The sequence below is a fragment of the Natrix helvetica genome (genome assembly GCF_964273705.1).
Source record: "Natrix helvetica genome assembly, chromosome: 2".
NCBI lineage: Eukaryota > Metazoa > Chordata > Lepidosauria > Squamata > Natricidae > Natrix > Natrix helvetica.
The window spans coordinates 292,576,471-292,599,874 of NC_138552.1; the positions used below are offsets into that span (position 1 = coordinate 292,576,471).

Consider the following 23,404-nt stretch of genomic DNA (forward strand, 5'->3'; position numbering starts at 1 on the left):
TACACAGACCGAGCCACATAAAAGGGAAGCGTGTCTTTGGAGATACGCAACTGCAGATGAGACGTCAAGTCTTTCAAGAGCTACAGAGAAAACGCCTGGTTTTGTAGTTCGTGCTTCTTACACGCTGGGAGCGAAAATGTAAAACTAGGGTGGGTGGGGGAGAAAGGAGGCTAATCTGAAAGTAATCCTTTGGCCTGGTTCGCGCAATGCACTTAAGCCACAATGGTGATGTGTTAGGTTTTGGCTTGGTGATTTGTTTTGGTGTTACCTAGCATGGCTTATAATGCACAGTAAACAGCCCATGACTTTAATGAAGTAGGAAGCCAGGTTTTTTTTCCCCTTAGAAAAGTTAAGACTTAGAATAACTTCACGTTGAATGAACCCTAATCGGCATAAATTAAAATGAAATTTAGGTACACCCAGCTCTCAAAGGCTCACCACCTCCGATATACCCTACATCAGGGGTGTCCAAACTTGGGAACTTTAAGACTTGTGGACTTCAACTCCCAGAATTCCCCAGCCAGCTCTGCTGGCTGGGGAATTCTGGGAGTTGAAATCCACAAGTCTTAAAGTTCCCAAGTTTGGACACCCCTGCCCTACATAAACGTGACCAAACAAAATAAATAAATACAGAATTCTGCATAGACCAGTGGGGATTCAGCCGGTTAGCACCGGTTCGGGCGAACTGGATATTAATTTTGCATCCGTTTCGCTGAACCAGTTGTTGCAAGGACTGGCTGGCCCCGCCCGCCCTGCCCTCCGAGGAATCTCCACATGGCCCAGGTAAATGCAGCGCCCGCACGAAGGCTCTGGGAGGGGAATAAACGGAACTCTTTCACAACTTCCGGAGGCAACTTCTGTTCCACTGTTCGGATCAGTGGTGGGTTACAGGCGGTACGCCCTGCTGGGAGCACCAGGTACCGTTCCGGTACTGGTTCGTATGTATACGTGTCCACGGTGAGAAAGACGAATCTTGGAGTTTACCAGACGGATGGCATAGGGATCAAAGCTGTAGTAAAGATTTACAAAGAGCCAGATTTCGCTCTGTATTAATTGCTCTGACCAAGCATAATACTCTAAGGAGAAACGTTTGTTCTGGCAAGCTAGGTCAAATACATTTGAGGGAGAACGATTTTATTGTACATACTTGCAGACAAAGCCAAGAATTTTATGCGCCACGATACTGCTCCAAAATTGAGTTTGGCTTACCTTAACCCCTTTTAAAAGAAGCTCTACACAAGTCATCCTCGATGTACGGCCACAATTGAGCCCAACATTTCTGTTGCTAAGTGAGTCAGTCATTCAGTGGGGTTTGCCCCCTTTTACAACCTTTCCGGCTGCAGTTGTTAAACGAATCATTGCAGTTGTTAAGTGAATCTGGCTTCCCCATTGATTTCGCTTGCCAGAAGGCCGCAAAAGGGGAATCACGTGACCCCGGGATTCTGCCATCGTCATAAATATGAGTTACTTGCCAGGCGGCTGAATTTTGATCAGGTGACCGTGGGGGTACGGCAAGAGGCGTGAGTGTGAAAAATGGTCATAAGTCACTTTTTTTCACCGCCATTCTAACTTTGAACGATCCAAACAGCTCACCTCTTGTGACGATATTTTTGTGGTGTTTGTTGTGTTTTGTCTGTTTGTGCTTATTCAAAAATAATATATAAATAAATAAATAAATAAATAAATAAATAAATAAATATATATATATATATATATATATATATATATATATATATATATATATATATATATATATATATATATATATATATATATATATATATATATATATATATATATATATATATATATATTAAAAAAAACATTCACATCTGCCTATCCCAGGTCCTTGGGAAGGACTCGATAGGTGGATAAAAATACCAAATCTAATCCAAACATCTGGCTAACTATGTGATAAACCATAATCATAATAATAATGGTGGATAAGAAGCAGAGGTCATGAGGAAGGGCCTTATAAAGAAGTCCTGTGCTTGTAACTTGAGGACTACCTGCATCCTTGGGTAAAGTTTCCAAAATCCAATCCTGTTTACTTATATTTTTTTTACCCCTCAAGGGATATCCTGCCTAAGCAAGGGGTTGAACTAGAAGATCTCCAAGGTCCCTTCCAACTCTGTTTATTCTATTCTATTCCAATTTCATTATTCTATTCTATTCTAATTCTAATTATATTCTATTGCATTCTACTCTACTATTATATTCTGTATTTTATTTTATTCTATTCTGTTCTGTTCTATTCTAATTTCATTATTCTATTCTATTCTAATTCTAATTATATTCTATTGCATTCTACTCTACTACTATATTCTATATTTTATTCTATTCTATTCTGCTCTGTTCTGTTCTATTCTAATTTCATTATTCTATTCTAATTTTAATTCTAATTATATTCTATTGCATTCTACTCTACTACGATATTCTATATTTTATTCTATTCTGTTCTGTTCTATTCTAATTTCATTATTCTATTCTATTCTAATTCTAATTATATTCTATTGCATTCTACTCTACTACTACATTCTATATTTTATTCTATTCTGTTCTGTTCTATTCTAATTTCATTATTCTATTCTGTTCTATTCTATTCTATTCTAATTCTAATTATATTCTATTGCATTCTACTCTACTACGATATTCTATATTTTATTCTATTCTGTTCTATTCTAATTTCATTATTCTATTCTATTCTATTCTATTCTATTCTATTCTATTCTAATTATATTCTATTGCATTCTACTCTACTACTATATTCTATATTTTATTCTATTCTGTTCTATTCTAATTTCATTATTCTATTCTATTCTAATTCTATTCTATTGCATTCTACTCTACTACTCTATTTATCCTACAGCTCTGGAGTCGCCTGCAGAGTCTGTGAGCCTAGAAAGCAGAGTCTTACTCAGATATGAGATGTGTGTGAATGCACAAACGGCCAAGGAGCACTGGGGAATTCCTGGGGAGCTCTTATCGCTGCCGCCGGTACCAGATTAGTGGCGGCCACTGGTTTCCAGTTACCGGTGTTGAGAATGCCGAAGGGAACCTGTTGATCTCAATAAGCAGGCTGGGCTGGCAAGGGGCTGCTGTCCCATCGGGCCCTGATGGGCTGCAGAGAGTTGTAATTAAGATGCCCTGAAACTCTTCACCTGAACCTGTAATTACCTGGATGGTATCAGGAAGGCTGGTTGTTGCAAACAATGGCTTCATTCAGGCTTTGCCCCCACCCCTCCCTCCATGCTCTGGCGATCTAAGAAAGAGTAGCGGAGGGGTGAGCAGGGGGAGGGAAGGAGTCGGATCCATATTTTAATCTTCCTGATAATAATGAGGACCTTCATGCTTGTTTAGGGGGTTGGGGTGGGGGGAGGCAGTTGAAAAGTAAGTGTAGCAGGCTCTCCAAACATGTCAGTGACCAGAATTGGAAGGAACCCTGGAGGTCTTCTAGTCCAGCCCCCTGCTCAAGCAGGAAACCCTGTACCATTTCAGACAAATGGCTATCCAACATCTTCTTAAAGACTTCCAGTGTTGGGGCATTCACAATCTCTGCAGGCAAGTTGTTCCACTGATTAATTGTTCTCACTGTCAGGAAGTTTCTCCTCAGTTCTAAGTTGCTTCTCTCCTTGATTAGTTTCCACCCATTGCTTCTTGTCCTGCCCTCAGGTGCCTTGGAGAATAGTTTGACTCCCTCTTCTTTGTGGCAATCCCTGAGATATTGGAAGACTGCTATCATGTCTCCCCTGGTCCTTATTTTCATTAATACAATAATACAATAGCAGAGTTGGAAGGGACCTTGGAGGTCTTCTAGTCCAAGCCCCTGCCTAGGCAGGAGACCCTACACCACTTCAGACAAATGGTTATCCAACATCTTCTTAAAGACTTCCAGTGTTGGGGCATTCACAACTTCTGGAGGGAACTTCTGTTCCACTGATTAATTGTTCTCACTGTCAGGAAATTCCTCCTCAGTTCTAAGTTGCTTCTTTCCTTGGTTAGTTTCCACCCATTGCTTCTTGTTCTACCCTCAGGTGCTTTGGAGAATAGCTTGACTCCCTCTTCTTTGTGGCAACCCCTGAGATATTGGAACATTGCTATCATGTCTCCCCTGGTCCTTCTTTTCATTAAAATAGACAAACCCAATTTCTTGCAATCATTGTTTTAGCCTCCAAAGCCCCAATCATCTTGGTCTCTTCTCTGCACTCTTTCTAGAGTCTCAACAACTTTTTTTATACCGTGGCAACCAAAATTGGAGGCAGTATTCCAAGTGTGGCCTTACCAAGGCTCTGCAATTCTCAGTGGGGCTTGGAGGCCCACAGTCCTACCTTTGCCATTCTCAGCGACTGCAATGAACAAAAGCTACAGACTGATGTTCAAGGAAAAGAGAAGTGGAGTTCACAGAAGTGAACATCTGTAGCTCAGGGTTGAACTGTGGACTCCTTGGCCTTCTGAGCGCCGTGGTTTTCTTGCAGACGTTTCATTACCCCACTTGGTAGCGTCATCAGTGCTGGAAGGGAGTGGGATTTGTGAAGAGGAGGAGGAGGACTGTGAGGTCCTTGGCATTCTCTGAAAGTTGGCTATTTTCTTGCAGACGTTTCATTACCCAATTAGGGAACACAATCAGTGCTAGAAGTGAGTGGAGAAGAGGGGGAGGAGGGGGAGGAGGAGGGGGAGGCCTATTGGGTGGTTGGTTTTCTCTGAGCTTGCCTGTTTCCTATCCCATCTCCTCACTTTGCAATGGCAATTCTGGTCCCAATTCTGGTCGTAAGTCGAAAACTACCTATACAGTATTTTTTTCCCACAAAAGATCAATGATTGAAAATACAGGCACATTTCTTGCTCCCAACTTCCTGCTTCCAACCTGCACTTACCTGTTTTAAGGCCCAAGAAATGCTTCGAGCGGCATTCCAATTTCGTGTCGGTAATTTCGGTGTATTTTACGATCAGCGCAATTCGTTACCTGTCGGGGTTGAATTTATTATCCTGATGCACCCAGTGTGACTTTCTCCCCCCCCCTCCCCACTCCATTTTTATTATTATTTTTTTTCTGGATTTTCCTCCTTTTAAGATCTCTTAAGAACTGTGTCTACTACCTTTCTGGCTGCTGATGTCTGATGAAGTTAAAGGCAAACCTTGTTCCCCTCACAAAATTTTATAAGTGTACATTTCTGATGCTATCGTTGCTGTCACGATTCCAGGGCCATAAACCCATTGCGGGGAACAGCCCTGGCGCCACCCCACCGTCTCTCTTGGTGCCCACTCAGAAGGGACATGCCTCGCCTCACCTTACGAGCTGCAGGACGACAAAATAAAATCCTTCATTTGCTTGTTCGTACAGGTAGGCCTCGACTTACAACAGCCCGTTTAGTGACCGTTGGAAGTTTTTTTAAAAAAAAGCAATGTAGGACCGTCTAGATTGCAGCAGCCCCGGGGTCATGTGTTCAAAATTCAGAGGCTTGGCAACTGGCATGTACTTACGACGGTTGTATGTCCAGGGGTCATGTGATCTCTTTTATAGCAGCCCTCTGACAAGCAGAGTCAAGGGAGAAGGCAGATTCGCTTACTAACTTAACAATTTCAGTGGTTCCCTTGACAACCATGGTAAGAAAGGTCGTAGAATGGGGCAAAACTCACTTAAGAAATGTCCCACTTAGCAACATAAATGTTGGGCTCAATTAAGGTCGTAAGGCGAGGACCACCTCTCCTTGACTGATAATCTTGATGAACTGTACATGCAGTTCATCTTGCAAACGTTTGTTTAGTGACCGTCCAAGATTACGACGTCACTCAAAAAACCCAAAAAACCCGACCTATGACCATTTTCTCACTTATGACCATTGCAACATCCTCGTGTCACACGATCCGAATTGGGGTGCTTGGCAAATGTTTCATAGTTACGACGGTTGAAGAGTCCTAGGGTCATGCGATCCCCCGTTTTACGACCTCCCGACAAGCAAAGTCAATGGGGGAAGCCCGATTCGCTTAACGACCGTGTCACTGATTTAACCACTGCAGCGATTCACTTAACAACGGAGGCAAGAAAGGTGGTCAAAACAGGGGACAGAAAATTCAAATGTCTTATTTTCTAGCAATGGACAGTTTGGACCTCCATTGCGGTCGTAAGTCGAGGACTCCCCACATAGAGCCATAACGGGAAGTTATTTGGAGGGATGGCCTTAGGATCCACTTTTAAAGCCACAAAAGTTTTAACATGCATCTGTTTTCCCGTTTTGTGGCCGTAAATTCACGAAATTTATTACCCGTTGCTCAAAGAAATCCCTCTTAGGTCTGGGTCTTGACGATCCTGCTAAATCAATTTGACTGGACGATGCTGGGATATACATTATAAGCTGGGAAGAGTATCTTTTCTCTACATTATGTGTAATTTTATATACTTTTATAAAGTCTCCAAGCCCCCCCCCCCCTGAAATGGTTCGGCCTAGTCGAGGCACTGCCCGTTCTCCAATTCCTCGTACTTTTTAAGCAATTTCTTCCTGAAATTTTGGTCCCGCTGAGGTAATTAAACCACCCCCTAACTCTGATCCAGCTAAGTGATGGTCACCAGCATTGTCATTTTTGTATGTGGTCCTTCTCCAGCCTTAACAATGATACCATTATAATATAATCCAGCACAGAAGATGGGGAACGATGACCCAGTTAGGACTTGTGGACTTCAACTCCCAGAATTCCTCAGCCACCTGGCTCAGGAATTCTGGGAGTTGGTCCACAAGTCCTAAAGGGGCCATTGTTCCCCATGCTGGCTCAGGAATTCTGGGAGTTGAAGTCCACAAGGCCTCGTTCCCCATGCTGGCTCAGGAATTCTGGGAGTTAAAGTCCACACGTCCTAAAGGGGCCATTGTTCCCCATGCTGGCTCAGGAATTCTGGGAGTTGAAGTCCACAAGGCCTCGTTCCCCATGCTGGCTCAGGAATTCTGGGAGTTGAAGTCCACAAGTCCTAAAAGGGCCATCATTCCCCATGCTGGCTCAGGAATTCTGGGAGTTGAAGTCCACAAGTCCTAAAAGGGCCATCATTCCCCATGCTGGCTCAGGAATTCTGGGAGTTGAAGTCCACAAGTCTTAAAGAGACCATAGCTGCAATCTAACAGATCAAGCAAAACTTCATCCAAGAAGCTTCTTCAGCTCTGACTGAAAGGTGGGGAAGGGAAGGATTTATGTTCCTTGCAGACAGCTGGACATCAAACTCAATTTCACTTAGGGCCACCCATCCCCATTCTCCCCACCTTTTTTTTTCATTGGCCAGGTGATTTTTTTTGTCCTTCTCCTCGTTCTTGGCAACTTTATTTTATTAATAAAAGGCAGGAAACAGTTGTGGCATTAAAATAGAAGCTTCCTGTTTCAAAGATGGTTTCTCTCTCTCTCCCATCTCTCTTTTTCTCTTTCTCTTTTTCTCTCTCTTTCTATCTTTTTCTCCCTTTCTTCTTCTTTCTCTCTCTCTTTCTCTCTCTCTCCTAGCTCTTCTTCTCTTTCTCTCTTTTTTCTTTCTCTCTTTTTCTCTTTCTGTCTCTTTCTATCTATCTTTCTTTTTCTCCCTTTCTTCTTCTTTCTCTCTCCTTTCTCTTTCTCTTTTTCCTCTTTCTGTCTCTTTGTCTTTTTCTCCCTTTCTTTTTCTCTCTCCCTTGATCTTTTTCTCTTTCTCTCTCTTTTTCCTCTCTCTTTCTGTCTCTCTCTGCCTTTCTCTCCCTTTCTTCTTCTTTCTCTCTTTCTCTCTCCTGCCTAAAGTCTTCCTTATCATCCTCCTTGTACAGAAATATTCCGCTTTCCTGCTGAGGCGGCCAAACCCCCACTCCAAAATGCTTTTACTGGTTCTGTACATTTGCTGTTTGAAAGGCTGGAGGAAGGTGAATAGGTCATAAATTTTTACTATCCCCTCCTCAAACCAGGAAGTGATTCTTCTCTTATGACCCGTGTGTGCCTTGTACTCTCCGAAGATGCTTATCTGTCTCTTTGATGGCTTCAGGCCTGGCAGATACGCTCCGCATGGCGCCTTCCCTTATCGAGGCTCTATCGCTTGGCCCTTGACGAGAGCTGTGGCTTTTTTTTCCATCTTTAATTGATTTTGCAGCACGCTTTATGCCCCTCCGCCCCTTCCCCTCCCTCCCTCCCAACATGGGGAGGAAACCCTGCTTGGCACAATGGCGGCATAATTGATTAGACTGGGCCAGATTTGAGATATTTGGTGTAGGGGTGTGGGTTTGTTTTATAACGTAACCAAGTTATGAATTTTTATGATCGGAGCCGCCGTTGCAGGAACAAGGAAGGGTAATTGGTTGGAATGCAAAAACAAGGAAGAATAAAAACCCTCTTCTCTCCAGTTGATCAGCCATCCAGCTAAGGTCTGCGGCGCGTGTAACATGCTTAATTCATATAGTTATCCTCTTTAGAATAGCAGAGTTGGAAGGGACCTTGGAGGTCTTCTAGTCCAACCCCCTGCCTAGGCAGGAAACCCTATACCGTTTCAGACAAATGGCCATTCCAACATCTTCTTAAAGACTTCCAGTGTTGGGGCATTCACAACTTCTGGAGGCAACTTCTGTTCCACTGATTAATTGTTCTAACTGCCAGGAAATTTCTCCTCAGTTCTAAGTTGCTTCTCTCCTTGATTAGTTTCCACCCATTGCTTCTTCTTCTGCCCTCAGGTGCCTTGGAGAATAGCTTCTTTGGGGCAACCCCTGAGATATTGGAAGGCTGCTATCATGTGCTTTCGAATTCTTGGTCCCAGGACCTGTTTCCATCCCCACCCCCACCCCGCCTCTAACCGGATTGGGTAGTCCTTGACTTACAATTGTGCGTTTACTGACCTTACTTTGTTACAACGGCACTGAAAAAAAGTTAGGAGCGTTTTTCACCCTTCTGACTATTGCAGCATCCCCAAGATCAAAGTTCAGGCGACCGTCCACCAGTTCGTATTTATGATGGTTGCCTTGTCCCAAGGTCATGTGATCAGCATTTGTATCCTTCCTAGCCGGCTCCCGACAAGCAAAGTCAGTGAGTGAAGCTAGCTTCGTTTAATGACCAAACCCTAACCCTAAGCCTTCGGTGGGATCCAGTGCTCAGGTTCGTCCCCAAAATGTATACATCGGTTCTGGATTAGGAAACGGAGAAGAGCGAGAGAGAGGAAGAGGGAGGGAGAAAGGGAGAGAGAGGGAGGGAGGGAGGGGGAGAGAGGGGGGAGAGAGAGAGAGGGAGGGAGAGGGAGAGAGAGGGGGAGAGAGGGGGAGAGAGAGGGAGGGAGGGGGAGGGAGAGAGAGGGGGAGAGAGAGGGAGGGAGAGAGGGAGGGAGGGAGAGGGAGAGGGGGAGGGAGAGAGGGAGGGAGGGAGAGGGAGAGGGGGAGAGAGAGGGAGGGAGAGAGGGGGGAGCAAGAGGGAGGAGAGAGAGGGAGAGGGAGAGAGGGAGGGAGGGGGAGAGGGGGAGAGAGAGAGAGGGAGGGAGAGGGAGAGGGGGAGAGAGGGGGAGAGAGAGGGAGGGAGAGAGGGAGGGAGGGGGAGGGAGAGGGGGAGAGAGAGGGAGGGAGAGAGGGGGGAGCAAGAGGGAGGAGAGAGAGGGGGAGGGAGAGGGAGGGAGGGGGAGAGGGGGAGAGAGAGAGGGAGGGAGAGGGAGAGAGCGGGAGGCAGAGAGTCAGAGAGGGGGAGAGAGCAGGAGGGAGAGAGGGAGAGGGGGGAGAGAGAGGGAGGGAGAGAGGGAGAGAGAGGGAGAGAGGGGGAGGGAGAGAGGGAGAAGGAGAGGGAGGGAGAGAGGGGGGAGAGAGGGAGATGGAGAGAGGGGGAGAGAGGGAGGGAGATGGAGAGAGGGAGAGAGAGGGGGGAGAGAGGGGAGAGAGGGAGGGAGGGAGAGGGAGAGAGGGGGGAGTGAGAGAGGGAGGGAGAGGGAGGGAGTGAGAGAGGGGGAGGGAGACAGGGGGAGAGAGGGGGGAGGGGGAGGGGGAGAGAGGGAGGAGAGGGAGGGAGAGAGGGGGAGAGAGAGGGTGATGGAGAGAGGGGGGAGAGAGGAGAGAGGAGAGAGGGGGAGGGAGAGGGAGAGAGGGGGAGAGGGGGGAGTGAGAGACGGAGAGGGAAGGAGGGGGAGAGAGAGCGGGAGGGAGAGAGGGGGAGAGGGGGAGAGAGGGAGAAGGAGAGGGAGGGAGAGAGGGAGAGGGGGAGAGAGGGAGAAGGAGAGGGAGGGAGAGAGGGAAAGGGGGAGAGAGGGGGGAGAGAGGGAGGGAGGGAGATGGAGAGAGGGGGAGAGAGGGAGGGAGATGGAGAGAGGGGGAGAGAGAGAGCGGGAGGGAGAGAGGAGAGAGGGGAGAGAGGGGGAGAGAGGGGGAGAGGGGGAGGGAGAGAGGGAGGGAGAGGGAGAGAGGGTTAGGGAGAGAGGGAGAGAGAGGGAGGGAGAGAGGGAGAGGGAGGGAGAGGGAGGGAGAGAGGGAGCGTGTATGTGCGTGTGTGTGCGTGTGTGTGTGTAGTTTATGCATCCTAAGGAAACCAATCCATCACCCAAATCGGATGCCTCTGATCTGTCGGATATTGTGTAGGCTCCATATTGTACAAGCATTCCCATTTCAGAGTATGAACAAGTGACGGACTCTTGCAGGGTAGCGTGGTCTTTTGGTGCTCTCTGATGACGTTACCTAGTTTAGTAGTGAAGCATCTGCAAGAAAAAGCTCCATGTTCAGAGAGCACGGAGGGAGCCCTCGTCCTCCGCTCTGTACCCCCCACTCCTTCTAGCACTGACGATGTTACGTGGTTGGGTCACGAGACGTCTGCAAGAAAATAATCAAGCTCCGAGAGCACCAAGGGCCCCACAGATCAACCCTGAGCTACAGATATGCTCTTCTGTCAAGTGTTCCTGTCTCCTGATGGGAATACAGGTAGTCCTCGACTTACAGCAGTTCAGTTAGTGACCGTTCAAAGTTACAACAGCACTGGAAAAAAGTGACTTAGGACCGTTTTCCCACACTTACGACCATCGCAGTATCCTTATGGTCACGTGATCAAAATCCAGACGCTTGGGAACCGACTCACATTTATGACGGTGGCAGTGTCCCAGGGGTCACGCGATCCACTTTTGCGACCTTTTGACCGGCCAAGTCAATGGGGGAAGGCAGATTCACTCCACAAACATTGTTACTAATTTAACAACTGCGGCGTTTCACTTAACCAGCAACAAGGAAAAAGTCGCAGAAAGGAGCAGAACCGATAAAGGCGTAAAATGGGGCAAAGCTCACTTAACAAGGGTTTCACTTAGCGATGGAAATGTTGGGAGTCAATTGGGATGGTAAGTTGAGGCCTGCCTGTATCCGAAGCATGTGCTTTTACTTTGTAAATCAGGCTTCACCCTACTGATCTTGTCAAACGGAGGGCCGCCTTCTGCCCCTAGGTGAGACAGCTGGCTGTCTCGTGTGAGTACTGACAAGCAAAGGAAAGCGATGGCATCGTTGGCATCCTGCCGAAGTTGGTGTCAACCCTGAAGCTGACCTGACTGAAGCCATCTTGACAGCTTCCGCATGGCCACACGGAAGCTGAGGGATAGGGAGGGGGGGAAGGATTGAGAGAGCTAGGACTTTGTAGTCAAAACAAAATACTTTCTCTTGGGAACCAAGGACATTCTCACGCCTGGTTGGAAGAAGGCGGAGTGATGTCGCCTGGCAACCAGACAGCAACGCGATTGGACCGTGTGACTGATTGTTTTGAGAATGGGTGGAAACCAATCAAGGAGAGAAGAAAAAGGTGAACTCAGCTGGCCAGCGCGCGCATGCGCGCTGGCTAGCTGACAGGGCAGTGCCTCGCGTGCTCTGACAAATGTCTCCACGTGCCACCTGTGGCACGCGTGCCATAGGTTCACCATCACTGCCCTATACCGTTCCAGACAAATGGCTATCCAACTAGGAAGAGAAATTTCCTGACAGTGAGAACAATTAATCAATGGAATAACCTGTGAGTGGCTCCATGGCTGGAGGTTTTCAAGAAAAGATTGGAGAGACAGACAGACAGACAGAAAGAGAGAGAGAGAAAAACACAGAGAGAGAGAGAGAGAGAGAGAGATAGAGAGAGAGAGAGAGAGAGAGAGAGAGAAAGACAGACAGACAGACAGACAGACAGACAGACAGATAGGAAGAAAGAGAAAGAGATATGAAGAAAGAGCAAAAAAAGAGAGAGAAAAGAAAGGGAGAGAAAGAAAAAGAAAGGGAGAAAAAGAAAGATAGGAAGAAAGAGAGAAAGAGAGAGAAAGAGAAAGAACATTATGAAGAAAGAGAGAGAAAGAGAAAGGAGATAAGAAAGAGAAATAGAAAAAAGAAAGAGATAGGAAGGAAGAGAGAGAGAGATGAAGAAAGAGAAAAGAGAAAGAAAGAGAAAGAAAGAGAAAGTTTGAAAAAGGGAGAGGAAAAAAGAGAGAAAAAAGAAAAAGAAAAAGGGAGAAAAGAGAGGGAGACAGGAAGAGAGAGAGGGAGAGAGAGAAAAGAGAAAGAGGGGGAGAAAACAGAGCAAGAGAGCGATAGAGAGAGAAAAAAGAGGAAGACAGGAAGATAGAGAGAGCAAGAGAAATATGGGGAAAGAGAGAGAAAAGAGAGAGAAAGAAGAAAGGGGGAGAAAGAGAGAGAGAAAGAGAGAATATTATGGCGGAAGCTTTCCCCTTCTCGGCCCTGTTTAGACAACTTGCACAAATCAATTTTCTCCCTGTGGTTCGGTTTCCTTTGACAGATTAAACCTCAATTCAATCACGGGGCTCCAGGGACTTCCGAACCACTGAAGATTAAAACCCTCCTCCAGCCCCAAGTGTTTTTACTAATGTTGTGTGTTTAATAACTCCACTTATGAGCAATTTTGTTAGGAGGGGAGGGGAAAAGAATATAGAAAGAGAAACCCAGGCCTGGCCAAAACCTCTGGAAGTGATAGAGCTGATTCTTCAAAGTCAAATTGCCCCGTTGTTGCCCTTGAATAAATGCGGCAACGCCAACAACCGTGCATTACGGAAACTGTCATCTATCAGGACAGATCCATCGTCCCCAGCCAGCGCCAAAGAACCTGCAAAGTCACGTTCGCCTACCTAACACTGCGCCAAATAGGGTCATGTGAGGATCGACCTGTGATAAGAGCCCTTGAAGAGCTGACGACGAGCACGTTAAGAAATACAGGAACATGCATTAACATGCGACCCTTGGCTACGTGTCAGAATGGTCAAAACAATCGGAAAGGCCGAATCTCAAACAATCAATGCTCTGTCTTACACACCGGCAACAAAAATCGACCTTGTAGACGGGCCCCCACACAGTCAAGGACCTAGGAGCACTCGGTCTCAAACGTCCCAGAGCTCACGGTAATAGCATTGCCAAAAAGGCATTAAGAGCTGTTAACCTAATCTTGCAAAGCTTCTTCTCCGGGAATATTGCACTGCAAACTAGGGCGTGCAAAACCTTTGCCAGACCAATTCTCGAATACAGCTCGTCTGCCTGGAATCCACACTGTATATCGGACGTTAATACAATCGAGCGAGTCCAGAGGTATTTCACGAGAAGAGTCCTCCGCTCCTCTGCTCACAATAGAATCCCTTACGCCACCAGGCTCGAAATTTTGGGCTTGGAAAACCTAGAACGCCGCCGCCTACAGTCTGACCTAAACTTGCTACACAAAATTTCCCGCTACAATGTCCTACCTGTTAATGACGACTTCAGTTTCAACTGCAATAATACAAAGGCTTTTTTTTTTTTGCAGAGCTGGCAGCAGAGTCGGACAGTGAGGAGGTTGGGGAGGAAGATGGGACAGTCCTGGAGTCTGGGGAAGGCTCTGAGGAGGGCTCTGTGTCGGAAGCAGAGAAAGGGCCAGGGCCGTCTGACAGTTATCAGCTACCTTCGGAGTCAGACATCAGTGAGGCAGAAGAACAGCTGGAGCCTGTTCCCAGTGTGCGCATGCGCAGAGCTGCCAGACGAAGGGAACGGCTAAAGAGCAGGGGGCGACTTGGGAGTAAGGCCCCAGGATGGACGATTAATGGCCCCTCCCAGAGGAAATAAAAGAGGAGCGAAAGGGGAGTGGGCCTTTGCAGGGAACAATTAGTTCTCTTCATTGGTTCGTGATTCTCCGAGACTCCTTGCCAAGTTTTGCAAAGATCGGCCTGTCAGCTCTCCAAGTCAGATAAAATCTGTGATTGTAAATCCTCCCTTGAAAGACTTTGCTGGATGTGAATGAGCAGAATTCACAATCAATTAATAAAAGGGTTTTTTGTTGGGAGAAGGAGTTTGCTTCATGTCCTTGGGATCAGAACAAGGACCCTTCAAGAAGACCCTGAGGCTGGGAAAGATGGAAGACAAGAGAAGAGGGAAATGGCAGAGGGTGAGATAGATGGCGTCATCGATGCCACGAAGGTGAATTTAGGCCTTACTCTCTCTGGGAGACAATGGAGGGCCTGGCGTGATATGTTCCATGCGGTCGAGAAGAAGCAGACATCACTTAAAGATGGAACAACAACAAAGTAGACAACCCGATCAAAGGGTTTTTGTTCAAATTATTATTCTCTTGTAGATGCCAAAGCAGGAGGTAGGGATCCATTCCAGGTTTCATTCAGAGTCTTGAGAACGTTAGATTCCTGATCCCCTCCGTTCTTGAAAAGGAACCATCATCATTGTTCAAGGTCTCATACTTTAGACTGCAGGGGTCACCAAACTTTTGGACCTCAAGGGCCACTAAATTCATAATTTTAAATCCCGCAGACCACTAATATGATCGGGCCTAATGACCGGCTGGGTGGGTGAGGCTAGTACGTGGTCATGTGACTGGGTGGGTGTGACCAACTTGATGTCACTCACGTTGAAGGGCGCCTCATCAGCCTCTACTCACCACTCCCCTACCAGCCGCTCCTTGTCTGCCCACCCGGGCTCCTTAGGGCCCCAACAGGAAGCAGTTGCTGGAGCTAAGCAGCCCCCAGGAGAAAGAGTTGGCAAAACAGCTCAGTTCAATTTGCGTCTGACCGAGAAGGCGGTTCGGCAGAAGCACCTCACTGAGGACTAGGAGCATAGGCTTTCCAAGCAGAGGGAAGACCTGTGGGAGTGCAAGGCCAGATACCGGCTCCTGGAGGCTCACTGGGCTGAGATGGTCAGCCAGTTCCAGGCCATGATGCAGTCCCACTGGAACGAGGCCCTCCAGTTCTTGGTCACCAGCGGCGCTTCCCTCCAGCCTTCGCCCAAAGCCCAGCACCAGGAGGCTGAAGCAGACCCCAAGTTGGAATTTCTGCCCCCCTCCGACCCGCACAAAAAGACCCCGAAGGGGGAGACTCTCTGCAGCAACACAAGCATTCATTGCACATATCCAGCCCAGGGGCCGTAGTTAGAGGACCCCTGATTTAGTGCAATATAAAAAACGCAAATCATTTTTCTGCCGACCACCAAAATTTTCTTGCTGACCACCAGTTGGTGACCGCTGCTTTAGAGGATCAATTCCCTCTCAAAGACCGATCCCTTTTGAATCTTTCCCCCACCCAAGCCATCTTCTGTCTTAAGGGTTTTCCTCCCCTTAGCCAGCCTACAACCAACACCTGACATCCAGTCAGAACGAAACAAGTCTTCGGAGGAGATCAGTTTTCAACGCGTCCATCCCTTCACTCAATGGAGGTCAACAATTCACATAAAGTTGTCCCAAATCAGCTACTTAGAGTAACTTAGAATAACTTTATTATCACGGAATGTGCACTAATTGGCGTACCTTAAAATGAAATGCTGTTGCATGCAACTCTCAAAAGCTCGCCACCTCCAATATAAATAAACATGACAAAATAAATACAAAATTATGCATATACTTACATATGCATATCCCCACATACTCCCTTGCACCGCCAAACTTCACAACTAGCTACACTTCAGAAGACAGGCTGATATGTATTCAAGTAAGCGTAGCTAGTTCAACGTTGCTTCCATGTTCGGGTCTTACTGATACCTCCGATCAATATATCACCAATTACCGTGTTTCCCTGAAAATAAGACAGGGTCTTATTTTCTTTTGACCCCCCCCCCAAAAAAAATAAACCCTTGGCCTTATTTTCGGGGAGGTCTTCTTATTTTTGAGGTGCAGCTGCAATATTTTCAGCGGGGGGGGGGGGCTTATTTTAGCGCATGCGCTCAAAAAGCCCGATTGTCCTTATTATCTGAGGAGGTCTTATTTTCGGGGAAACAGGGTAGGTACTGTCCCTTTGCCCAGCGTTGTTACTCTCAGCATACCTAAACAAGAGACGGGACGGTCTCAATTTCGAATTTCTCCAAGCAGTAATCACCAGGCCTTGAGCCATGACGGAACGAAGTCGTTTCTTTGGTCCGTCCACAAAATACCTTCAGTTGGATTTACGTTCACGAACGTTTTGCCGACGAAAAATCCCTTCGCATTCACCGTGAACGCATTAAAAGAAAAGAAAAAAAATTTGGGGCTTGATAGACCCTTTCCTACCTGAGGTAGCATCCGTTCCTGCAGACCCTCCCTGTAGTTCAGAAGTTGGGCGCGACGACCCGGGCATGCTAACAGGCTCAGAACGGACAGGCTGGATTCTGAAAAACGAAACAAAACATGGCCAGTTGAAGGATGAGTTTGTTGAAAAGAGTGGGGCATACAGCACAAAAAACAAAGGCATCTCGCCCCGAACTACAGTATGTAATAGCACTAGCCCTTAGACTTATATACCGCTTCACAGTGCTTTTACAGCCCTCTCTAAGCGGTTTACAGTGTCAGCCTCTTGCCCCCAACAATCTGGGTCCTCATTTTACCCACCTCGGAAGGATGGGAGGCTGAGTCAACCTTTGAACCTTGGATCGAACTCATGGCAGTGGGCAGAGTGAGCCTGCAATGCTGCATTCTAACCACAAGGAAGGAATAGCACTTTGACTTATATACCGCTTCACAGTGCTTTTACAACCCTCTCTAAGCGGTTTACAGAGTCAGCCTCTTGCCGCCAACAATCAGGGTCCTCGTTTTACCCATCTTGGAAGGATGGAAGGCTGAGTCAACCTTGAACTGGTCAGGATTGAACTCCTGGCAGTGGGCAGAATTTGCCAGCAATAGCACCTAAGACTTATATACCACTTCAAAGTGCTTTAAATCCCTCTCTAAGCAGTTTACAGAGTCAGCCTCTTGCCCCCAACAATCTGGGTCCTCGTTTTACCCACCTCGGAAGGAGGGAAGGCTGAGTCAACCTTGAGCCGGTGAGGATCGGACTTATGGCAGTGGGCAGAATTTGCCAGCAATAGCACCTAAGACTTATCTACCACTTCAAAGTGCTTTACAGCCCTCTCTAAGCGGTTTACAGAGTCAGCTTCTTGACCCCAACAATCTGGGTCCTCATTTTACCCACCTCGGAAGGATGGAAGGCTGAGTTAACCTTGAACTGCTCAGGATCGAACTCCTGGCAGTGGGCAGTTAGCCTCTCAATTCGATGCAACTACATCTCCATCTCTGCCCTCCCTCCCTAATGAGGCATTTAAAAATTCGATGACATGACTACAGGAATACGGCAACCATTGTAAGCGTGAAAAGCAGTAGTAAGTCGCATTTTTTCAGCGCCGTTTTCAGTTCGAACGGCCACAAAACGAATGGATGTAAGTCTATAACGCTGGGGGGTGGGGGGTGGGGGGTAGGGAAAGGAACACTCTAACCTGAGACTCTCCAAATCCAAATCATCGGTGTCAAAATCCAGGAGAGGCTGCGGGGTGTCGCTGGGCCCGTGGGACTGAAGCACGGAAGAACTGGAGGAAATCACGATGGTTTGGCCGGAAGGATGAATAGTCTTGAACTGGAACTGCGGGCCCATCCAGAGGCGGCGGTGAGGTCCGGTGTGAGTCACAATTTCCACCTGGGAGGAAAGCATCCGAACAATGCATCACCAGGTCTGGAGGGACCTTCAGAAGCTTAGAAGTGAGGTCTCAAAGATGCTCAAGGGGCAACTGGGCTGCCTGTTTTTTCTTGGAAGACGTTTCGCTTCTCATCCCAGAAGCTTCTTCAGCTCGGATCACATGGTGGGGAATGGAGGGATTTACGCTCCTTGCAGACAGCGGCTTATTTGCATCCTATTGAAGAGCCGTTGAGGCCACTTGGAGGATTATCTCTGTCCTCTGGGCCACCTGAATGGTGAAAAGTCCTTTCGGAAGTTCCAAGGAGACTCCACACCCATTTGTGCTACAAAGGTGACCTTGAGGACAGAGGAAAAACCTCCAAGTGGCCTCAACGGCTCTTCAAAAGGATGCAAATGACCAGCTGTCTGCAAGGAGGATAAAATCTTTCCGTTCCCCAGCATCCAGTCAGAGCTGAAGAAGCTTCTTGGATGAGAAGCGAAACATCTTCAAAGAAAAAACAGAAAGTCCAGTTACCTCTTGAAAAAGCATCTTTGAGACTCCAAATGGATAAACTACTTGTATTACTAAAAGACAAAGACTGTGTCCGTGTGCTTGTGTTGTGTTGCAACGTGGTCTTCTTGCAGGCTTTCAAGAAGAGACTGGAACTGCCATTTGTCAGAAATGGTGTAGGGCCTCCTGCTCTAGCCCAGGGGGTTGGACTAGATGACCTACAAGGTCCCTTCCAACTCTGTTTATCTATTAAAGAGTTGAGTAAAGAAGAGAAGTTGTGGGAGTTTTATCACTGGAGGCCTTCAAGAAGAGACTGGACTGCCCTCTGCCAGAAATGCTGTAGGGTCTCCTGCTTGGGGGGGGGGGGGAGGGTTGGACTAGATGACCTACAAGGTCCCTTCCAACTCTGTTTATCTGTTAAAGAGTAGAGTAGAACATAATAGAATAGGAGCTGTGAGAGCTTCATCCCTGGAGGCTTTGATGAAAAGACTGGATTGCCGCTTGTCAGAAATGGTGTAGGGCAGTGTTTCTCAACCTTGGAAACATCTTCAAGTTGCCAAGATTGAGAAACACTGGTGTAGGGCCTCCTGTTCTAGCCCAGGGGGTTGGACTAGATGACCTACAAGGTCCCTTCCAACTCTGTTATTCTGGAATTCTGTAACCGTTTTCTCAACGCTGGAGAGAAGAGCAAGGAGGCCATTGCGTGTGCCGTCAACATTTCGCTCTTTCGTGGGGCGCCACAAGCCGTATGCCTGACGCACGCGGGCTTCTGCGCCCCGCCATGCCGATCAGGCCCGCGACGGGAAAGCACGGAGCTTCACGCCATCCGCTCCCGAGAGCCGAGAGGTAAACAGATGCTTCTGCAATTCCAGCAAAGACGAGGAAAGCAGATGTTCCCGGTCACCCCCCGCCCTCCCCTCTGAAACGCACGGGACCGACATATTGTGGTCCCCTTCCTGATGACAGCACGCATTACCCACTTCCTTAATTGAGACACGGAGGCGAAGGACCCTGTTCCCTTTGTCACATGGACGAACTGGCGGTAACACTTCCATCTGGAAGAACAGACAAAATGCTGCGGGCTTTCGGCATAGAAAGCGACTGGCGGATGGAGAGCTTCTTTTGTGCGAGTGTGGAGGTGATGCGTTGGCTTAACAAAACCCAGGCGTTCCTCAACGCTCTCCCCAGACTGATGGGATTCAGGGGGGGGGGAGGGGGGAGAAGCAAGATCCCAGAGGAATCCAGTAGGTCCCACATCAATAACAGGAATTGGGTATGTCTATAGTTTAATGAAAAGAAGGACTAAGGGAAACATGACAGCAGTCTTCCAGTATCTCAGGGGCTGCCCCAAAGAAGAGAGAGTCAAGCTATTCTCCAAAGCACCTGAAGGCAGGACAAGAAGCAATGGGTGGAAACTAATCAAGGAGAGAAGCAACTTAGAACTGAGGAGAAATTTCCTGACAGTGAGAACAATTAATCAGTGGAACAACTTTTTCTCCAGAAGTTGTGAATGCTCCAACATTGGAAGTTTTTAAGAAGATGTTGGAAAACCATTTGCATGAAATAATTTAGGGTTTCCTGCGCAAGCAGGAGGTTGGACTAGAAGACCTCCAAGGTCCCTTCCAACTCTGTTATTCTATTCGAATACCATAAGAACACTGGGCACATTCAAACCGTCTAACTCTAACTCACTCTAAACCTGGACATATGTCTGTGGAGATTCTCAATCGTTGAGGTGATGGGTGCACTAAAGGTCCCTTTACAAAAGGAAGCTGGACTATCTTGGGTTTGTTTGTTTTTATTTCCTCAGAAACATTTCGCTTCTCATCCAAGAAGCTTCTTCAGTTCTTCTTCCGAAGAACTTCTCACCTTTTCTCCTTTCCTGGGACTGACAGACCTTTTTATTGTTATTTTATTTATTGGATTGGATTGATTAGATTTATATGCTGCTCTTCTCCCAAGGACTCAGGGCGGCGGACAGCATTAAAAAACACATTTATATTTATTATGGAATAGAACGGAGCTGGAAGGGACCTTGGAGGTCTTCTAGTCCAGCCGCCTGCTCAAGCAGGAGAACCTTTACCGTTTCAGACAAATGGCTATCCAACATCTTCTTAAAGACTTCCAGTGTTGGGGCATTCACAACTTCTCGAGGCAAGCTGTTCCACCAGTTAATTGTTCTCACTGTCAGGAAATTTCTCCTTAGTTCTAAGTTGCTTCTCTCCTGGATTAGTTTCCACCCATTGCTTCTTGTTCTACCCTCAGGTGCCTTGGAGAATAGTTTGACTCCCTCTTCTTTGTGGCAACCCCTGAGATATTGGAACATTGCTATCATGTCTCCCCTAGTCCTTCTCTTCATCAGACTAGACTAGAGAAGAAGATAAAAAAATAATGGAGTTGGAAGGGACCTTGGAGGCCTTCTAGTCCATCCCCCTCTCAAGCAGGAGACCCTATACTATTCCAGACAAATGGCTATCCAGCATCTTCTTAAAGACTTCCAGTGTTGGGGCATTCACAATTTCTGGAGGCAACTTCTGTTCCACTGATTAATTGTTCTAACTGTCAGGGAATTTCTCCTCGGTTCTAAGTTGCTTCTCTCCTTGATTAGTTTCCACCCATTGCTTCTTGTTCTGCCCTCAGGTACTTTGGAGAATAGTTTGACTCCCTCTTCTTTGTGACAGACCTTCAAATATTGGGATTATATTTTGTTATGTTATTTGAGTTTATTGTTTTATTATTTTATTTATTTTATCGTATTATAAGGCAAATAAGATGTAGGGGACTGGAGGCTAAAACATATGTCTAGTTATGTCTAGTTTAATGAAAAGAAGGACTAGGGGAGACATGATAGCAGTCTTCCAATATCTCAGGGGTTGCCACAAAGAAGAGGGAGTCAAAGTATTCTCCAAAGCACCTGAGGGTAGAACAAGAAGCAATGGGTGGAAACTAATCAAGGAGAGAAGCAACTTAGAACTGAGGAGAAACTTCCTGACAGTTCGAACAATTAATCAGTGGAACAGAAGTTGCCTCCAGAAGTTGTGAATGCCCCAACACTGGAAGTCTTTAAGAAGATGTTGGATAGCCATTTGTCTGAAACGGTATAGGGTTTCCTGCCTAGGCAGGGGGTTGGACTAGAAGACCTCCAAGGTCCCTTCCAACTCTGCTATTGTTTTGTATTGTATATGAAGAACGGTTGCAGGAATTTGGTATGTCTAGTTTAATGAAAAGAAGAACCAGGAGGTGACATGGTAGCAGTATCCCAATATTTGAGGGGCTGCCACAAAGAAGTGAGGACAATTAACCAGTGGAACAGCTTGCCACCAGAAGTTGTGAATCTCCAACACTGGAGGTTTTTAAGAAGAGACTGGACAGTCACTTCTCTATAATGGCATAGGGTTCCCTGCTTGAGCAGAGGGTTGGGCTAGAAGACCTCCAAGGTCCCACCCAACTGTGCATTCTGTTCTTTTACTGTTCTATTCTTTTACTTCTGCTTCGCTTACACTTTTTTCATTTCTTCCCTTTTCATTGTTGTAAGACGCCTGGAGTAGCCCCAGGCGAGATAGGCGGCCAATAAATTCATCAGAATAAATCAATAGTTCTTTTTCCAATGGCTCTTGCAATCCATCACTCTGACAATCCGTCAACCGTTACCTGAGAGAGCCACTCTTCGTCTTCTTGTCCACTGTGATCAGAAGTTAAGCTGTCGTAGGATTCATGACGGGTGATCGGTCCTGGGCTTCCCAGCGGAACCACTGTGGGGGGGAAAAATAGAGACGAGGCAAGAAAGAAATCACATACAATTAAGAGTATATTTTTTTTAAAAGCACACAAAGGGAGTCCTCGATTTACGACCACAATTCAGCCCCAAGATGTATGTTGCTAAGTGAAACATTTGTTAAAGGAACTTTGCCCCGTTTGACAAACTTTCTTGGCTGTAACGGCTAAGTGAATCGCGGCAGTTGTTAAATTAGTAACACGGTTGTTAAGTGAAGCTGGTTCCCCCATTGGCTTTGCTTGCCGGAAGGTCGCAAAGGGGAATTGCGTATTTATGGGACATAAATATGGGCTTCCGAATTTTGTATCATGTGGAGAAGCTGGAAGGGTCGTTAAGTGTGCAAAACAGTCGTAAGTCACTTTTTTCACTGCTGCTGTGGCTTCGAACGATCGCGAAATGAAAGATTGTAAACCTAATCTGTACATTTCATTTTTTTTTTTATGTTGTTTGTTTGGTTACAGGTGGTTCTTGATCTACAACCAGAATTGAGCCTATAATTTATGTTGCTAAGCAAGACTTACAATATACAATAATACAATAGTAGAGTTGGAAGGGACCTTGGAGGTCTTCTAGTCCAAACCCCTGCCTAGGCAGGAAACCCTATACCAGCGATGGCGAACCTTTTTTGGCTCGCGTGCCATAAGTGGGGGGAGCGCAGGGGGGTCTTGTGTGGGCATGCCGCACCCATAATGCAATGCGCAACTCCCAGTGTGCATGCGCACACTACAGGCGGTCCCCCTCCCATTTTTACATGCTTTTTTCGCCCTCCCCAGGCTCCAGAGGCTTTATAGGAGCCTGGGGAGGGCGAAAACATCCTCCCCCGCCTCCCCGGCAGCCCTCCGGAGGCGTCAGGGAAGCCTCCGGACAGTCCCTGATGCCTTCGGAGTGCTCAAAACGACCCTCCGAGCAAACCGGAAGTCACTTCCGGTTTCCTCAGAGGGTCGTTTTAAGCGCTCCAAAGGCTTCAGGGACTGTCCGGAGGCTTCCCTGACGCCTCCGGAGGGCTGCCGGGGAGGCGGGGGAGGATGTTTTCGCCCTCCCCAGGCTCCTATAAAGCCTCTGGAGCCTGGGGAGGGCGAAAAATGGCTTTAAAAAAGGGTGAACTCAGCTGGCCAGCGCGCGCATGCGCGCTGGCCAGCTGACAGGGCAGCGCCTCGCGTGCCCTGACAAATGGCTCCGCGTGCCACCTGTGGCACACGTGCCATAGGTTCGCCATCACTGCCCTATACCGTTCCAGACAAATGGCTCTCCAACATCTTCTTAAAGACTTCCAGTGTTGGGGCATTCACAACTTCTGGAGGCAATTGCTGTTACACTG

The 23,404-nt window shown here is 47.1% G+C and overlaps 1 protein-coding gene across 1 annotated transcript in view; it reads right to left on the minus strand.

Annotated features, from left to right (window-relative positions):
* The window catches only part of BCAS3 (BCAS3 microtubule associated cell migration factor), a 630,880-nt gene that overhangs the window by 210,538 nt on the left and 396,938 nt on the right, over positions 1-23,404 (minus strand). The window contains exons 20-22 of the mRNA XM_081943945.1: positions 21,963-22,063; positions 17,625-17,821; positions 16,426-16,523 (exon numbers count right to left, since the gene is read on the minus strand). Of these exons, the coding sequence (XP_081800071.1) occupies positions 16,426-16,523; positions 17,625-17,821; positions 21,963-22,063 (396 nt within the window). The remainder of the gene's footprint in view (positions 1-16,425; positions 16,524-17,624; positions 17,822-21,962; positions 22,064-23,404) is intronic.